Consider the following 18689-nt stretch of genomic DNA (forward strand, 5'->3'; position numbering starts at 1 on the left):
GATAATTGCTGGAACCGAATAAGTACTTTGGGGTGCAGTTATGAAGGATCATGCTCAAATCTATTTAGGTCAAATATGAACCAAATGCAATTATTTTCGCGTCCGCATAGTCGAAGTGAGGAAATATAAGTGAGTAGCAAAGATTACGACAAACCACAGGAGCAAGAGAGCAACGAAGTCTTTTTAAAGAGTGGAAGCAGCGTAAACTTTTCTGCAAACATGTTGAATTTGCGGTTTCCAAGATAGTGCAGAATCCATAAGGACTCGAAGACTTTGAACTGTGTCAGAAAACCGTATGACATTTCCATCCGGCATCAGATCATTGCAGGTAAAACTTAAGTCCGTAACTTCGAGACCAGTTCAAGACGTAAGATAGATCGTTATTAATTCGCACAATAGCTTCCGGAAATTCAACGGCAATTGTAGTAGTATATATCTGAAGGTCGTCAGCATACAAATGATAATTACACGAGATATAATTAGCAACACTATTAACGAACAAAGAAAAAAGTAACGGACCCAATACACTGCCCTGAGGAACACCACATTTGATTGCACAAGTAGAAGAAATTGAAGAGTTAGCGCGTACGCACAAGGAACGATGGGAAAGGTAAGATTGATACCAGGAAACACAGGAGGGAGTGAATTCGTAGGCAGAAACTAGCAGTACTAGCACAGTAACACATCTGTTGTCGCAGGCATACCTAATATCATCAGTAACATTAATGAGGGAAGTAGTACTATGCCCACTGCGAAAACCCGATTGCAACTCATTGTGTAAATTAAACCTCTCTAGAAATCCTTGAACTTGTAAATAAACTAAGCGTTCAAGAGCTTTTGATAGTATGGATAAAATTGAAATCGGACGGAAATCAGTGTTACATGAAGAGGACTTGGATTTGGGTATGGGAACGACATGAGCAACCTTCCAGACAGAGGGAAATAATAATAATAATAATCAACAAATTTTATTGCCATAAAAGAACAAAGGAAAATTGGGCATATATTAAGATTAGCTGTCCCTCTTAAAAATCGATGAATTTTTTTTTAATCGGTAGGAAATGACTCAAAAGATGTGTTAATGATAAAAAAAAAGTGCGGAAAAGTGTAGTACTTACCGAAAAATCACTTTAAAGTTGCGATTTGACGTATTTCCATGTATTTTCTCGTATTAAATCCGAACCTCAAATTGTTTAATTTATACCCACGCACTAAATAAAAAGTTATTTTCACTAAACTTGTTGAGATTACAACATAATTATTCATAATAACACCTATGTGAAGTTAGCCCCCAATTAAACAGAATTTTACATGTATAGTATTTTAATTATAACATGAGAACCAGTGAACCGATTTCGATAAACAATGTCTCATTCGAAAGCTTAATCCTTGGCCAATACGAAAGTGGAAATGCCCGATTGACGATAGCAACAAACCTTCCAACAACAAATTTTTATCCGCAATTTCCTATCTATTTTATTAGCTGATATCTTTCTTATTATTAGATATAGCAGAACATTAAATGCACCATATGAAAGCTTGATTCTTTCTTAGAAGTATATCATGAAGTTATAGACTTACACAAGGACGTTTTTGGTAAAAAAATTACCAAATTCACACGTTTTAGCTACTTTTAAACATTGTTGGGATCAATAACTTTCTTATATCACCAGGAAAAAACTCTATAACCAAGCAGCGATAGCCGCGTGTTATACACCATTAGAAAGAGCAGAAAATTGTAGATAAGATAGATCTATACTTCTATAGTTTTCCCCCCATCAAATAAGAAAGTTGTTTAAAGGAATAGAAATTAAGCGTTTTTGCGTGTAGGGATGTATATTAAGGGCGATTTAAGCATGACGTCGATAGACATTTACCAACGAAAACCCGGGTTAAGATAGTTTAAAGAGCGCTCTTTCCGAGTGTGATAATAGTTTTTTAAAATTCGGTTTGATAACAATTGCTCAAAGGCTTGAAGTTTGGTAATTTTAAGCTATTTAATCTAAGTACAGAGCCACTGCTTTGTAGTTTAAGTACAGATTGATCCTAGTATTAACTATTGACAGACAAAGACCGGTTGTAGATAGAGAAAGAATCTCTAATTATTATCTCGAATTATCTCTAATAATAAGAAAGATATCAGCTAAGAAAGTAGATAAAAAATTACGGATACAAGTTTGTTGCTATCGGACAAATGTGGAGGAGGCTGAAAACTAGAATTCGTAAACATAAAACTAAAGAAAATTCCAATATTTTTAAGCATCACATAAAGACTGAACATAATATAAATTATGGAGGAGTTGAGCTTTTTCATTCGTGTAACAAATTATAAAAATAATAATAACTATCTACTTATGAATGAACAAGTTCAACATTCCCATAAACCCATCTTCGTATAATTTTACAATATACATGTTGCTTAAAAATCGTCAATCTTGCTTTTATCGATGTAATATCGCCCAAATAAGAATTTTGTGTAGAAATTAGATTTTGATTTAGGTTAATTTACGTTTAAACTAGCGAAAATTTCTCAAATGTAGGATTAGATATGGAGAAGGGTGTGGGTCAAATATAAACACCAGCTATAACAATAAGAATAACTATTTATAGGAACTCAATCTGTTTTTACAATTGATGACTATTGTTTATTCTGTTCTTAAGGTGGTCCCACACGACTGGTGTAATTAGCAAGTACGCAAGTAGGCAAATATTTGTGTAAACATTGGCCTTACATTGTTAATTCACGTGTAACATAAAAAATACCTATAACAATGTGAGCTCCCAGACGCTACGCAAGTGTATCCGAGTAGACGAATATATATAGACAGTTCGTTATCGGATGGATACTCATTTGCGATTTCCTCCAGGTCCCGTTGCTCAGCTGGCTTCATAGGGCCGTACTTACATAATCGCAGCTATTCGATAAAATTCCGCCGCCTTATCAAGCTTCTTCGCTGTGCACGATTTGTGGAAAATATACATATCTGGCAAGATTCCCTGGGAGATGACTTTTAGTACGGCCAGATGTTGACATACTACTCTTTGCATGACGCCAGGTGGATTCGATGGATTTGTAACTTAAAATATGCAAAAAAGTTGCCTTTTCGAAACGATACAACCTTACAGCACCTTCCATCTTTTTTGTTTCCGAGTGGAAACGTGCCCATTACACACCCACAAGTACCCATCAATTGCATTTCTACCTTAATCTTTTGAATTTCTCCAAAATAAGGTTTATTATTCTTCTCTTTCAGATTTGACCAAAGGATTTGACAAATATTTCACCCTACGTTATGACCTTTTGATGTTAAAACTTTGTAACTACTAATGCCCGACTCGAAATCTCTCGCGGGGTCATTTCAATGGTTGTACGCACATAATTAGTAAATTTTGAAATCGGGCATTTCCACCTTCGCATTCATTGCAGATCATACTTTCGACCGAGATTTTGATGACTAAAATTGGTCAATTAGTTACGGAGATAATAAAATTGATGTGTTTAATTAATTTGTTTGTTGTGTTTTAATCAAAATCCTTAAATATTTCGAATCGGGCATTTCGACAACAGCATTCAGCCAGACACAAACTTTCGATTGAGATATAAAACATTAAAATCCGTCAAACTGTTCTCTAATTATAGTCGATTTAGTTTAAATTAATTTTATAGCACGAGCGTTCACACGTGCATAAACAACGAGCCGAAGACGGTGTCATTCCGAGGGCTGTATAAACTTAGCGGGAGAGAATTGAAATCGAGCATTTTGTAATTTCGATAGAAGACACTATGACGAATCGAGTGACGTATAGATCTTGATCATCGGATGTTTACGAGTTATCACCACTTAAAGAAGGTCAATTTTGTGTTATTTTCGTGTATCTTCACATTATTTTGGCGTTTTATCGAAATTCGAAAGAGTTTTCAAATCGGGCATTTCTATTAAACGAGGAGTAAAATGAAACAACCTTTCTCCGAGCGTTCAGCATTACAACTGAAAATAAACTTTATTCTCAAGTTGAAACTCAGTTACATAGGTGGCGCTAACATACTTTTATTGATATACATATTATAATAATTTTAACAATTTCCACTTTCGTATTGGCCAAGGATTAAGCTTTCAAATGAGACATTGTTTATCGAAATCGGTTCACTGGTTCTCATGTTATAATCAAAATACTATACATGTAAAATGCTATTTAATTGGGGGCTAACTTCACATAGGTGTCATTATGAATAATTATGTTGTAATCTTAACAAGTTTAGTGAAAATAACTTTTTATTTTGTGCGTGGGTATAAATTAAACAATTTGATATTAGGATTTAATACGAAAATACATGGTTAACATTGCTTGTGTTGTCAGTTGTAATTGTCATTTGGTTAAATGCAGTTTGTTGCCATCGTCACACGGGTTATTTTTTTATTATTATTTTGTAACCATGTACACGTCTTGTTTAATATTAATTTTTAATTAATTAACTATTTTAACTTAAGTAAGGTACTATTAAATAAGCTATTATACTTATTTATCATTTATATTTACAATATAAAGATATTTCAGTCGTTTGACATATTAATTGATACTCAATCTATTAACATAAAGTCTATTAACACACATTTGGTAGAAACAATTCTATCTAACGACAGGCAATTGTCGTTAAGCATTGATAGCCTAAGAAATAAGGTTTTCATCCGTAAATATGTTGTAATCTCAACAAGTTTAGTGAAAATAACTTTTTATTTTGTGCGTGGGTATAAATTAAACAATTTCAGGTTAGGATTTAATACGAAAATGCATATTTAACATTGCTTTGAACTTCCAAAAAGAAACGTCAAATCGCAACTTTAAAGTGATTTTTCGGTAAGTACTACACTTTTCCGCACTTTTTTTTTATCATTAACACATCTTTTGAGTCATTTCCTACCGATTAAAAAAAAAATCATCGATTTTTAAGAGGGACAGGTATTCTTTAATTATTCCGAAAAATGTACATTATTATAATTATCCTATATTAGCGGTAGTGTAATAATAAAAATAAAAAAAAGCAAAGATGATTATAACAATGACAGTGACAGTGGAAAACAAATCATAAATTCAATTCTGACTGATTCTGACAAACGGAACGATTTATCGCCAAAGACGATATCTTCCAATCGACCCAGTCTAAACTATATTACAATGATACCACCAGATATACAGAATAGTAAGTAATTAACGCGGCCTTGTAAATACATAATCATCATCACGCATAATTAAAACCAAAAAGAAAAAAAAACAAACAACAAAAAGGAGAATTGGCAATTGTAGCCCCCAGGTTCATCATGGTGAGTATTAATAGGATAAAAAAGAATAAGTCCACGATGATTTTTTATTATTTTTCTAATTTTGGTACAACAATGTTTCGCTTTTTCTAAAAGCGTCTTCAGGTACGACGTCAAAAACTAAGAATGATGAACACGTGAAAAAATGATCATGTGGAAAAATTTCTCTAGAAAAATTTTGGATTAAAGAATTAAGTGAAATTTTTGAAAACGGCGTGGGTTTACCATGTCCGGTTAAAAACTTCAACGTCGGGTGATAGGTTAAAAGATGTTTTTTGAAATGCTGAAGGCAGGCGTAAAAAACAGTAAAAGCTGAAGGCGTGTTATAAAAAAGGGAATTTAACGTTAAAAATCGAAAAACTTGAGTCGTGTGCACATATCGACGGACTTAACTTAAGTCCGTTGTAACCAGTCGATATGTGCATCCGAGAAATTAGAAAAATAATAAAAAATCATCGTGGACTTATTCTTTTTAACCTATTAACAAAAAGGAGGGAAGAAAAGTGTAAGAAATGCACAGAGTAACAAAGCAGAAAAGAAAGAAGGTGAATAACGAACATAGGAAAGAAAGTAGAAAAGAAGAAAAGGAAGTAAATTATTATAAGATCGTAATTTGACGGGAGAAGAGCAAGTGTGTAAGACAAGTCTTGAAAGATGACAGGGTTGGAGCGTTTCTAATATCCATGGAGAGACCATTCCAGAGGGATATGGCGTACAGCGTAAATGACCTGCGGTATAAATTCGTATGATGTATTGGGAATAGAAGAATTAAGTCCGATTGCGAACGAGTGGGACGCTCGTGTGATGATATGAATTTAAAATTATTAAATAAGTACTGTGGACTCTGAGTCTTAATAATCTTATAGAGACTTGTTAACACACGGAAGGACCGACGGTTTACGTACGTAAGCAAACGTAAGTTATTGCGGTAAGGAGTAATATGACAATATTTCCCAAGATCGAATATAAAACGTATGCAATTATTTTGTAATCTCTGGAGTTTATTACACAAAGATATCGACAGGTCAGTACAAACCGTATCCGCATAATCAAGATGTGGAAAAATCAGCGAATAACAGAGGTTGCGTCGAACGTAAGGTGGAAGAAAACACTTAAATTTACGGAGGGAGTGGAAACAAGAGTAAACCCTCTTATAAATCGCCTGAACCTGGGGGCGCCAAGACAGTGCAGAGTCCATCATAACTCCAAGATTCTTAATTACATCCGAAAATTTAATGACGGTGTCGCCAAGTAGAAGTTGCGAGTTAGCAAAAGTAGCCACCCTGCCCCGTAGAGGATTTGTACCAAATATTATGGCTTGGGTCTTATTAGCATTGAGCTTCAAACCGTATAGTTTAGACCACTCAAGCACTCTCGCAAGATCATTATTAATTCGCTCAATAGCTTGAGGAAAGTCATCAACTGTTGTATCGGTATAGATCTGCAGGTCATCCGCGTAAAGATGAAAATTTGAAGAAATAACCTTGGTGACACTATCAATGAAGATAGAAAACAGCAACGGACCGAGAACACTGCCCTGGGGCACACCACAAGAAAGCTCAAAGCGGCTGGAAAAGGTTGAATTGGCACGGACACACAGTGTGCGATGCGAAAGATATGAATGAAACCATGAAAGACTTGGAGAAGAAAAACCAATAGATGAAAGTATAGAAAGAAGACGACGATTATCACAGGCAAGTCTTATATCATCCGTGAGCTTGATCAAGGAAGTAGTAGTACTACGACCCCGTCGGAAACCAGACTGTTTGTCACTGATCAATCGATGCTTCTCAAGAAAATCATAAACCTGGGTATACACACAAAAGAAAAGTTAAAAATATGATTCAGCGGAGGCAGAACAGCATCTAGTATTGGCTCTAATATTGGCAAAATCTGTTTTAGACAGATAAAGTCAGCACCAGAGCACGTAGAGCGGGTTTGAGTGAGAGCCTCACGAACAACCTCCGAGTCAACCATAGTCAATGAAAAACTACGTGCATCATCCACGCTCCCATTCTCTGATGCACAAATGGTTCGAATTAAGGTAGCCTTCTGAGTAGCGTCAAGAGTTACCGGCGGTTCGGCAAAATAGCTGGCCAACAAGTCAGGATCCGGAGAGGATTGCGTGAGTTTGCTGTCAGTGACGCCAAGAGATCGCAAGGTCTTCCAAAATGTAGTTGGTGTCGACACAGATAATTTCCAATAAAAATATTTTTTTTTAGCATTTTTGCATTTGTGATTGCACCTATTACGCAAAGAACGATAGCAGTCGTAGTTATCAACTGACGGGTTACGTCTGTACAACGTTTTTGCTCTATTACGTTCGCTCATGAGACCCCTAATATCATTAGTTAACCAAGGGGCAGGAAAATGTTTCACTCTCCTTTGCTTTACCGGAGCAAAGGTTTGTCATACAAACATGTTACTTTATTATTAAAATAGTTAACCTTCGCGTCAATGTCCGTCATAAGATATAACGGTTTCCAGTCTATCCTCAGCGCATCAGAGTTGAGTTGTTGATAGTCAACATGTTTGAAATCACGGTAAGATAGATTACGCTGAGGACAAACTACATTTCGGACTTGGACAGCGCAATAAATAAGATCATGGTTGGAGAATTGCAGAGCAGGTAGTTGACCGTGAACAAGAATCTTATCGGTGCAAGACAAGATGATCAAGTCAAGCAGAGAGTCGGACGAAGGAAGGTGATGGGTTGGCTGAGAAGGGATGATAGATAGATTTGAGGAAGAAGTGACAAATCGAAGTTTATCACTACGCAGGTCATCTCTCAATGTACACGTATTGAAATCGCCCATTAATACTATGGTGTCATAGCACATACTATGTCTTTCAAAGAGATCCTCAAATTGCTCAAAGTAATTCATCATTGGGGGACAATAAAAAACACCCAATAGTAGTTTAGCATTAACACACTTAACCTCAATCAAAAGGAATTCCATTGCTCGCGAAGATCCATCGGATAATTCAATCGAGTCAACCTGTAGTTGATCTATGACATACGCAGCCACACCCCCACCCCTAGAATACACGCGATCATTTCTCAGAAGACGATAGCCCGGAAGAACAAACATAGGAGAATGTAGAGAAGGCTTGAGCCAGGTTTCACTCACTAAGATTATGTCAAAAATACCAGATTCAAATGTGATCAAGAAGTCATTAAAGTGGGCAGTTAGACTCTGGACATTGACATGACACAGAGTGATGCAGTTCGTAAGATTAGAGAAGAGGTTAGACGGGGGAATCCCTATTAATTTATGCGGTTCATCGGCCTCAGTATTCCCACTGGAGTTTGAGAGGGTTAACCGAGGTAAGTTCAAGAGCGAGCTTGTAGAAGAAGAAGAGGATGAAAAAGAATAAGTAGTATCGATTCTCGATAGTCCGATTCATTCCGTATTACCTTCTTCTTTCCCTTGGATAAGGCAACATAAATGCGACCATCCGAAGTCCAAACATTCCGGACTCCAACAGCCTCCTTGGCTCGTTGATATAAACCAAGGCGGCGTAGATAATGACTCCGACATGAGAAACTTCTTATTCTTAAGCTGCTGTAAATTTGAGCCAAATATAAAAAAGATTGTAAGCACTATGCAGTGCCACGCTTCAAATTAATAAATTCTTTTTCAATTTTAATACATTATTATCAATTCTTTATTGTCTTTAATTACCTATACTTCTGGCGGCCCGCCATCAGTTCATGATTTGCCCGAGTGGCCCCTAGTCTTAATAAGTCTGTGCATCACTGTTTTAAAAGAACGAACTTTCAGAGGTTATATCTCAAAAACTAATTGTGATATCGCAATGAAATAAGATGCATTTTCAATTTGTATTTTTTGCATTTTGCATTTGTTGTTTTTTAGATTTTTGATGGACTCACCGCAACTTCGAAATCCCTCGGGAGATATTGCAACACGGCGCATCCCCTAACGATTAAATCACCGGGAAATCACGTTTTCGTAAAATTCAGATCAGATATAAGCAACCAAGGGAGAGGATTTCAATTGCAGTATTCAACGAGTAACAACAATAACTCCGAGATAAATCATTTTAATTGAAATTTTGATTCTATTCCAGTTTGCAACAACCAAGTGCGAGGTTACAGCGGTGTTATTGAAAGCCCGAATTATCCATATGGATATGCAATGGATCAAGATTGCACGTGGGAAATCGGGGTTCCTGAAGGAAATAAAATCAACATCACATTTTCGCACTTAGATTTAGAGAGAACTTCGGTTGTCACCAAAGGACGTTGCGAGTTTGATTACGTAGAGATTTCAACTTACGACGCCGAATTCGAAAAAGTAAAAGTGTTGGATCGATTGTGTGGATCCCCCGAATATATTCCTCCGATGACGATTGATTCGAACAACACCTCGATTCATTTCGTTTCCGATAACCTTTTAAGCGGGAACGGGTTTAGATTGGAATGGCACCTTTTCGGTTGTGGAGGAATCCTCGATCGTCCAGAAGGAACCATCTCAACTCCCGGATACCCCACCGCTTACCCCCAAAACACGAGATGCGAGTGGATCATCGCACTCCCTTCTCCTGGAAAAAGCGTCCAAATAACTTTCGATAAAGACCTCCACTTAGAAACGAGCCACACCTGTTACACCGATTACATCGAAATTTATAACGGCAGAAAAGCGGTGGAAGAAAATCTTCTTAGACGTTTTTGTGAAACTAGCAATGTCACTAACATAACGAGTAACGGGCACGAAATGTTCGTGGTGTTCCAAAGTGATTATGTACTCGTTGATAAAGGATTTAAGGCAGAATATAGAACCGTTGATTCAAGCTGTGGCGGAAATCTCCTCGCTGATGATGGGTTTATAATGTCGCCGAATTACCCGAAAAATTACGAAACAAAAACAACGTGCGAATGGTTAATAACCATCAAAGAAAATCACGTAATTAATTTATTTTTCCACGACGTCGACCTTGCATCAAATTGCAATAAGACCAACATTCGCGTTTATGACGGCCCCGACGAAGGTTATCCTTTACTCACCACCGTTTGCGGCACCAACAAACCTAATGGAACAATTAAATCGTCTTATAATCATTTGTATGTTAAATTTCAAGCTGATAGTATGTTAACAGCGAAAGGATTTAGGTTAGAGTTTAAAAAGGTATGTTTGTTAAACTTTATTAATGTATCAATTGAGTTTTAAAATGTGTTTAAGGCATGCGGTGGAATTTTGAACTCCAAAACGAGTGGGTTAATCAAATTAGAACAAAGAAATTCTTTTTCGATTGATGTGGAATTGTGCGAGTTCACGATAATCGCGCCTAATCCGGCGGATCACGTCTCTTTAACAATAACTAATTTGTATGAGAAGATTTGTTACTTCGACTTTGTTAATGTATACGATGGTTATAACGGAACTGATCCGATAATCGGGAGTTATTGTGACGAGATTCCTCCGACAATTACCAGTACTGGAGCGGCTTTATTTATAACGGCTGGAATTGGATTTAAAGCTTCATATTCTACGTTCTCATCAGGTATTTATTAAATTTCATAGCTCATTAAGTGGAAAAACCATTTCTAAATCGATTAATAAGAATAAATTTTTTTGATATTTCCCTTCGTTTTTGAGATATTTCCCAAAAAAGATTTAATTTTCACAAAAAGAACCAAATTTAATGAATTAAAAGGGGATATCCCAAAAACTACAATATATTCAATAAAAAGTCATTCTTTATTTTCGATTTTGAATTTATTTTCTTACCCAATGATGATTTTAAACATTGTGTAAAAGTAAGCCCAACGAAAGAAATTAATTTTGAATAAATCGCTTTTTTTTATGTTTTTACGCATCTTGCTTATTATTAATCACCGATATAATAAATGGGGTGATTTCATTTAATGGAAAAATCATTTCTAACTCGATTAATAAGCATAAATTTTTTTGATATCTCCCTTTATTCTTGAGATTTATGTATTTTCATCATTCCAATCATCTTCATCGAGTCTTCTCGTCTTCATCTCCACATTGATATCCTGGATCAATTTTTTCCTGGACCTACCTCTTTTGTTTCTTTCTGCTGGCACCCAGTTCCAAACCTCATTTACCTTCTTTTCTCAGTTTTCTCAGTTTTTCTCAGATCTATATATACAATATGTACAATATGTAATGACGTTATACTTAACCCTCTGTAATTCCCGCACTACTTCTTATTTCCTTTCTTGTATATGAAGATTCTTTGGGACATTCTCCGATCTAGTGGAATGTCATCTCTTCTAAGTCATTTGTTAAATGTCGTGCATATTCTTTCCAGGATTTTCATGGTACCATATTTGATTAGCTCTATAGGCAGATCTCCAGGCCCGGGAGTCTTGTTATTTTTCATTTTTTGCAGCGCTAGCTTAACTTTCTCCACCGTTATATCCTGTATGTCATTATCGTGGATTCCATCGGTTTCTTCCGACGCTAGTCGTGTATCTATATATTCCTCACGCTACTCTGTTAATAGGTGTTTGTAGTTCTTTTCAACAACATTATCCATAATTACTAATCTAAATCCTACCACTTTTCCCAGCCTCCCTCTACGTCTCCTTGCTACCACCACCACCTTTCTATTTCCCTCCTCCCTCTTCTCCAACACCTGACTCCAATCCATCCAGATGGTGTAGAGATTTCCAGCCCTCCTCACACAGCCTGCACCCCCTCTGCTCATCTTCCATCCAATATCTGTTACCCCTTTCTTCATTCCCACACATAAACCGGTGGTCAAAGTATCCGTTTAATATTTGTAACGAATGTTGTTCGCAGAGGTCGATCTGCCTGGTTCCATTATCGTTTACTGTATTTTCTCCGTATCGTCTTATCACCTGACTATGTTGGGACTTCCCTACTCTCCCGTTCAGGATTATTTCTCGCATATATTATGCGAGTACCGTGAGGAGACCTGGGGCAGTGCGTGCCCTACGAAGAACTGGGCTGTTGCGGCTAAAGGATATTTTAACAATTTCTTGGCGATATGATAGCCAGGAGCGGGGTCCCACCCGTTTAAAAATTTTTTGTGGGTAATGCGCTTTATTAACTCGATATGAGTAGCTAAAGAGGAGGTAGTTATCGGCTTGGGTGCACAGGGCGCTCTACCGGCAGCACGTTTGGCTAGCCTGTCCGCGTGGTTGTTGCCCTTGGAGCCGGAATGCCCTTAAATCCACTGGATTCTGACACGATTGTATTTCGCGGCCTCCAGTGACAATCCATAACTACTGCAGACGTTATAATAACTCTGCTTAAAGCTAAAAGAGATTGTTTATTGTCAGTAAAAATAGCAAAACACTTTACTCCGGTTGTTGGATTCAGCAATGCAGTCAACAGGAAGTTTAATAGCAGTTAGTTCCGCTTGTATAACGGTGGTGCCAGACCCTAAAGGTTCCGAGAGGCGAATCGGGGGATCGTGAGAGAATACCCCCGCGCCTGCACCATTTCGTCCTTTTGAACCGTCAGTGTAGATCTTAAAAGTTCTTCACACATCTACTACTGTGGGACTCACGTAGGTGAGGTACTTCTTTGAGAAAACATATTTTGCTGGTCTGTGATCAGTCTTATACTCGAGTAGGGGTGTGTCTAACACTGCTTCCCTCCAGAGTGTTGAACTACTGCCAACGTCCTCATCCTTCATAGTTCCTACTAATTGTAGTCTTTTCATGGTTACCAACGCCGCTTCCTGAATATGTAGGTTGAGTGGTTTTAAATTTAGCATGATTTCCATGGCCGCGGTAGGGGTTGATCGCAGCGCACCTGTAACATACAGACACGCGAGACTCTGTATTCTATTAAGTGCAGTGGTGGCGGTAGACTTAGAAGTTCTAGTCCATCACCGCACCGTAAGTTAGTATTGGTCGAACAACGGCGGTGTAAATCCACAGGACTATCTTGGGAGACAGACCCCAAGTCCTCGCGACAGCCCTCCGGCACTGGCCGAAGGCGACACTAGCTTTATTAACTCTATTGTCTAGGTAGGATTTCCACGTTGGCTTACTGTCTATTATTAAGCCCAAGTACTTAACTTCTGTAGATAGTTTAAGTGGAGTTTTAGCGAGCGTTGGCAGTCTAGGATTGTCAATGTTGCGCTTGCCTGTAAAAAGAACCATCTCTGTCTTCTTGGGATTGACGGAAAGGCATTGTTTATTACACCAGTTCTCAATTAGATTGAGTGCTTCCTGCATCCTGTCGAGGAGTACGTTAGCGTACTTGCCTCTTATGAGGATTGTCAAGTCATCTGCGTAGCCAACGGTTTTAAAACCGGCTAGGTTTAGGCGTTTCATAAGGCTATCGAGAGTGAGATTCCACAAAAGTGGAGAAAGTACTTCCCCTTACGGACAGCTTCTAGTAACAGCCCCTTGAAGAGTGGCCTGGTCAGCCCTTAATTTGACGACCCTATGTCTTAGAGTGCTCTCAATCCAGCCGCATGGAAGAACAATAAAGCCGTGATTAAATGCTATGTAGTAGAGACAAATGACAATTTAATGGGACGACCAATATTATTAAAATTAAAATTAATGGAATGGATGCATGATTAAGTAAAAATAAAGGAGCTTAACGAGGTTGAAAATGGGAATGGAAAGAGTTTTCAAAACAAAATATTTGAAGAATATGAAGACTCGTATATAATACGACGAATATACTCGATAGAAGCATGTTACTACTACGCTATAACCCGTTCGCTGCTATATACAGATGATGACAGCCTGAAACATCGCGGCTCTGGTGATAACTCAGAAAAAGAATGGTAAGGTGAGAATATGTACTGATTTTACGGAATTGAATAAAGTAGTGGTGAAAGAAAGATTTTTACTACCGTCTGTAGAAGAAACTCTAGCAAAGCTATAAGAAGCGAAATTATTCTCTAAATTGGACTTTTCGTGCGGATTTTGGCAATTAAAATTAGCAAAAGAATCACAGAAACTGACTGCTTTTTTAACTCCATTTGGGAGATACATTTACAAACGCATTCAATTTGGAATTACGAGTGCCCCAGAGGTATTTCAAAAAATGATGTATCAGTTAATTAATTAATTGAATTGGAAAGGCGTACATGTGCACGCAGATGATATTTTGGCGACTGGAAGAAATTCAATGGAACATGATGAGAAATTACGAATTGTTTTGAATAAAATTAAAGAAAGTGGTTTGACACTGAATAAAGAAAAATGTGAAATTAAAAGTGAAGAGACAAGTTATTTGGGATATATTGTCAGCAAGGATGGTATCAAAATAGACCCGAACAGTATTGAAGCAATTAAAAGATATCCAACACCGAAAAATCGTAAAGAAGTGAGAAGATTTCTCGGTATTGTCAATTACGTAGCGAAGTTCATTAATAAAATGTCGGATAAAACAAGAACAATACGCGAACTACTGCGAGAAGATTCAAATTATCACTGAACAGAGAAACATCAATACGATTTTGAGCAATTAAAAGAAGAAATAATACGACAACCGGTTTAGACTAAATTCTCTACGAAGAAAAGAAGTAGAATATCCGCCGATGTGTCACAATATGGTATTGGAGCTGTTTTGGAACAACATCAAGAAAACGGGGAATGGGCTCCTGTATATTATTGTTCGAAAACCTTGAGTGAGGCCGAGCGGCCTTACGCTCAGATAGAAAAGGAAGCTCTAGCCGCCACCTGGGCTTGCGAACGTCTTGAACAATTTCTGATTGGTATAGAATTCCTAATTATAACCGACCACAAATCATTAACCGTATTATTGGCAACAAAGGAGATCAGCAAGTTATCAAATCGTCTTCAAAGATTCCGAATGCGGTTACTTAAATTTAATTATCGAATTGAGTATGTTCCAGGTAAATCATTCCATATATCAGATGCCCTATACAGAACCCCACTTCAACAAGGAACAACAGACCTGGACGCTCTCTTAATGGATGAAGTGTATATCAGTTCAGTAATAAAAGAGGTTGATGGATGGATTTGTCCTGAAAGAACGATCAGAGAAGAACAAGATAAGGAGATGATGATTATGGAGGCAAAGGAAAATATTAAAGCCGGATGAAAATAAAAAGTGAAATCACAATATTATAAGTACAGAAACGACTTAGCTATTGATAAAGAAATATTAATCTATAAAGACCGATTGGTAATACCAAAAACCCTAAGAAAGAGATGCTTAATCCTATTACATGACGGACATTTTGGGATGGATAAATGCAAAGCCAGAGCGAAACAAAGTTTATGGTGGCCTGGAATTTATTAACAGATCGACGAAATGATTCAGAATTGCGAAATATATCTACAAACAAAACCAACAGCAACGAAACCGATGATATCTACGGAGATCCCAGGAAGACCTTGGAGTGTAGTTCGAGTAGACTTGGCCAATTACAATAGTCGCACATATATAGTAATTCAGGATTATTATTCAAAATACCCTGAGGTGAGAAAACTAACATCTACAAAGAGTAGAGACATAATTGAAGTAATGAAAGATGTATTTGCCCGACATGGCATACCGGACGTTGTAAGATCCGATAATGGTCCACAATTCAACTGTCTTGAATTCAGACAATTTGCAGAAAAGTATGGATTCAAGTGGACATCATGCAGTCCAGAATATCAACAGTCAAACGGCTGAGACTCAATTGGCTGAGAGCGCTGTCAAAACGTTATAAACAATTTTAAAAAGGAACGCAGAAGATCCCTATTTAGGTTTGCTGGCGTATCGCAACTCAACATTGACATGTGGCGCTTCTCCAGCACAGCCGTTATTTAGACGAAACCTTCGCGACAGAATACCAATATCGAAGAACAAATTAAATCCGAAATTATCCAATCATGACCAAATAAGAAAAAATCTGGAAGAGGAGAAAAGGAAACAAAAATATAATTATCATCGACGATATAGAACAATGGAAAGGGAAGATTGTAAGATCAGCCACAGAGTGTAGATTATGGACAGGAAAAGAGAAGGTATTGTACGAACGAAAACAGATAAACCAAGATCTTATACGGTAGAGACTGAATCTTATACGGTGGAAAAGAAATAAGACGTAACACAAAACATTTAACGAAACTACCCAATGCAAGAAAAGACGATAAACAAGAGGAAGCCTCTACTTAAGATAAGCCTTTAACCGAAAACACAAGAAGTACAAGAAACAGAAGACCTCCAAGTAAACTTAAAGATTATAATGTTTATTAAAATAATTTGGAATCTATTCAGTTTAAATTGCTTTGTTTTCAAAGTTGTCAAAATTATTTTCAAATTACACTTAGTTTCTTTTAGGCAACTAATAAGTCAATTATTTCGATGTTTGATTTTTATAAAAATTTTATAGGTGTTAATTCAACGAAAAGGGGATGTAGTGTAGTTATTACGTGTTGGCAACATTGGGGGGTTGACAGTCGGTAAGGTAACTTGTAACGGTTTTTAGTAGAGAAAACAACGCTCCATTATAAAAGTTAATACGATGAATAATAAACGAATAATAATAAATCATAGATGTCGAAGATTCTCATGTCACGACCGCTTATTCAAATCTATACTGATTATCCTTTCACTTATTGATTTTCTTTCACTTTTGACTTATTGATCTCAGTCCACTATATTCCTTTGCATTGTCTTTCAGGCCGCTCCAGATTTGGCCCTTTTTTTCTTTTTCCACTTTGCTCCAGAAGTATATACAGGGTGTTCATTTAAAAACTTTCCACCTCAATTTCTGTAAATCCGGAAGTTTAAAAAGAAAATCGCTGAAATAGGTAAAGAATAAAACCAATTTATGCAAAAATTGACTCACTCACTTCAACCCCCCGCCGCCAGAAACCAACCCCTAAAAAATCTTTAATGGAAAGGGATACCTCATTTTAAAGGTCTTTTAAGGTACTACATGTTAGTATTTATTTTTTTTAAATTGATCGATTCGTTTTCGAAATTTCCCGCTTTAATTAATATTAAAAACTTTAATCACCTTCTTAAAAGCAAGAATAAGTAATCTTTTATTATTAATTTATAAAATTAAATTACCATGTTCGTTTTTACAACGACCATTAAACCTTTATTATTTCGGAGCAATCGGAAATATTTAAGAAAACTAAACACGTATAATTATGAATTAAACTAAATTTTATTGAAAGTATTTTTAACTTCCTTACTCGACGTAGACTTAGTTGGGTAAAGCCATATAAATTTTGTGAAACTATCTATCACGGCAAATATATGTTTGTATTGTTTACTTGTCGATTCTAGGGGACCAAGATGATCCACATGATAAGTATGCAACGGTACGGTTTGTTTTGGTAAAGGATTTAGAAAACCTTGTTTACCTCGTTTTCTGTTTGATTGAATACATTGTACACAATTCGCAATATATTTCTCTATTTTAGACGTTAAATTCGGTATGTAATAATCACGCTTTATACAATCTTCGGTCTTTTTATTCCAAAATGATTTCTGTTGTGTATAGTTCGCATAATCTCAAACTGCATCGCTTTCGGTATTACAAGTAACTCAAGTCCACTAGTATAATAGTACAAAATATCATGTTTCAAAAAATAAGGTTGTGTAACTTTTTCTTCTGTTTTCAACTTGCTTTTAATGGCAAGTATTTCGTCGTCACGATCTTGGGCAAATTTTATTTTTTCGTATATAGAATCTTCTATATTTATTGTCATTATCGGGTTTCTGCTCAGAGCGTCTACATGTTTCATCCTTGAACCACTTCTATGCTCTATTGTGTAATCAAAGTCTTCCAGGTAAAGAGCCCATCTTGCTACTTTAGCATCTAATTCTTTCTTTTTTATCGTTTGAGTAAAAGCTTTACAATCCGTTACTATTTTGAATATTGATCCTAATAAATACACTCTAAACTTCTTTAATGCTTCTATCACCGCCATAACTTCTAGTTCGTAACTTGTATATTTCCGTTCTGCGTCGTTAGTCTTTTTGCTCATATAGTATACGGGATGAAATTTTCCATCTTCTTCACATTTCTGCAACAACACTGCTAATATGCCTTCTCTGGCTGCATCGGTATGTAATTCAGTCATACCTCCTTGTTTGTAAATTCGCAATACTGGCACTTCCGCCAATATTTTCTTTAAGTTGTTAAATGCCAATCTTTCTTCTTAACCAAAATAAAACTGGTTTGTTTTCCTTAGCTTATCACTCAATGACCTTGCGATCATTGAATAATTCGGAATAAACTTCCTAAAATACCCCGTCAATCCAAGGTAGCTTTGTAATTGTTTGCTGGTTGTAGGTTCCGGAAATTTTAACACTGCTTTAGTTTTTTCACTAGATGGGTATAATTTAGAATCTTCGATAACATGCCCTAAGAATTCAATCTTTCTTTGAAGGAATCGGCATTTCTTCC

General features: G+C 36.6%; 1 protein-coding gene across 1 annotated transcript; it reads left to right on the forward strand.

Moving 5' to 3' along the window:
- The first annotated feature begins 7846 nt into the window (after positions 1 to 7846).
- On the forward strand, positions 7847 to 10943 carry LOC139432420 (cubilin-like). Its single transcript, XM_071200943.1, has 4 exons — positions 7847 to 7861; positions 9197 to 9353; positions 9411 to 10468; positions 10523 to 10943. Exons 1-4 carry the CDS (start codon positions 7847 to 7849, stop codon positions 10853 to 10855), a joined length of 1563 nt encoding a protein of 520 aa, XP_071057044.1. The 3' UTR covers positions 10856 to 10943.
- The last annotated feature ends 7746 nt before the right edge of the window (positions 10944 to 18689 follow it).

The sequence above is a fragment of the Onthophagus taurus genome, unplaced genomic scaffold, assembly GCF_036711975.1.
Source record: "Onthophagus taurus isolate NC unplaced genomic scaffold, IU_Otau_3.0 ScKx7SY_15, whole genome shotgun sequence".
In the NCBI taxonomy this organism is placed as follows: domain Eukaryota; kingdom Metazoa; phylum Arthropoda; class Insecta; order Coleoptera; family Scarabaeidae; genus Onthophagus; species Onthophagus taurus.

Excerpts from the sequence above, each read along its gene's own strand:
- LOC139432420 (XM_071200943.1), top strand. Across the intron at positions 9,354-9,410 it reads TCAATTGCAGTATTCAACGA|TTTGCAACAACCAAGTGCGA; the intron begins GTAACAACAATA and ends ATTCTATTCCAG. Across the intron at positions 10,469-10,522 it reads TTAGGTTAGAGTTTAAAAAG|GCATGCGGTGGAATTTTGAA; the intron begins GTATGTTTGTTA and ends AATGTGTTTAAG.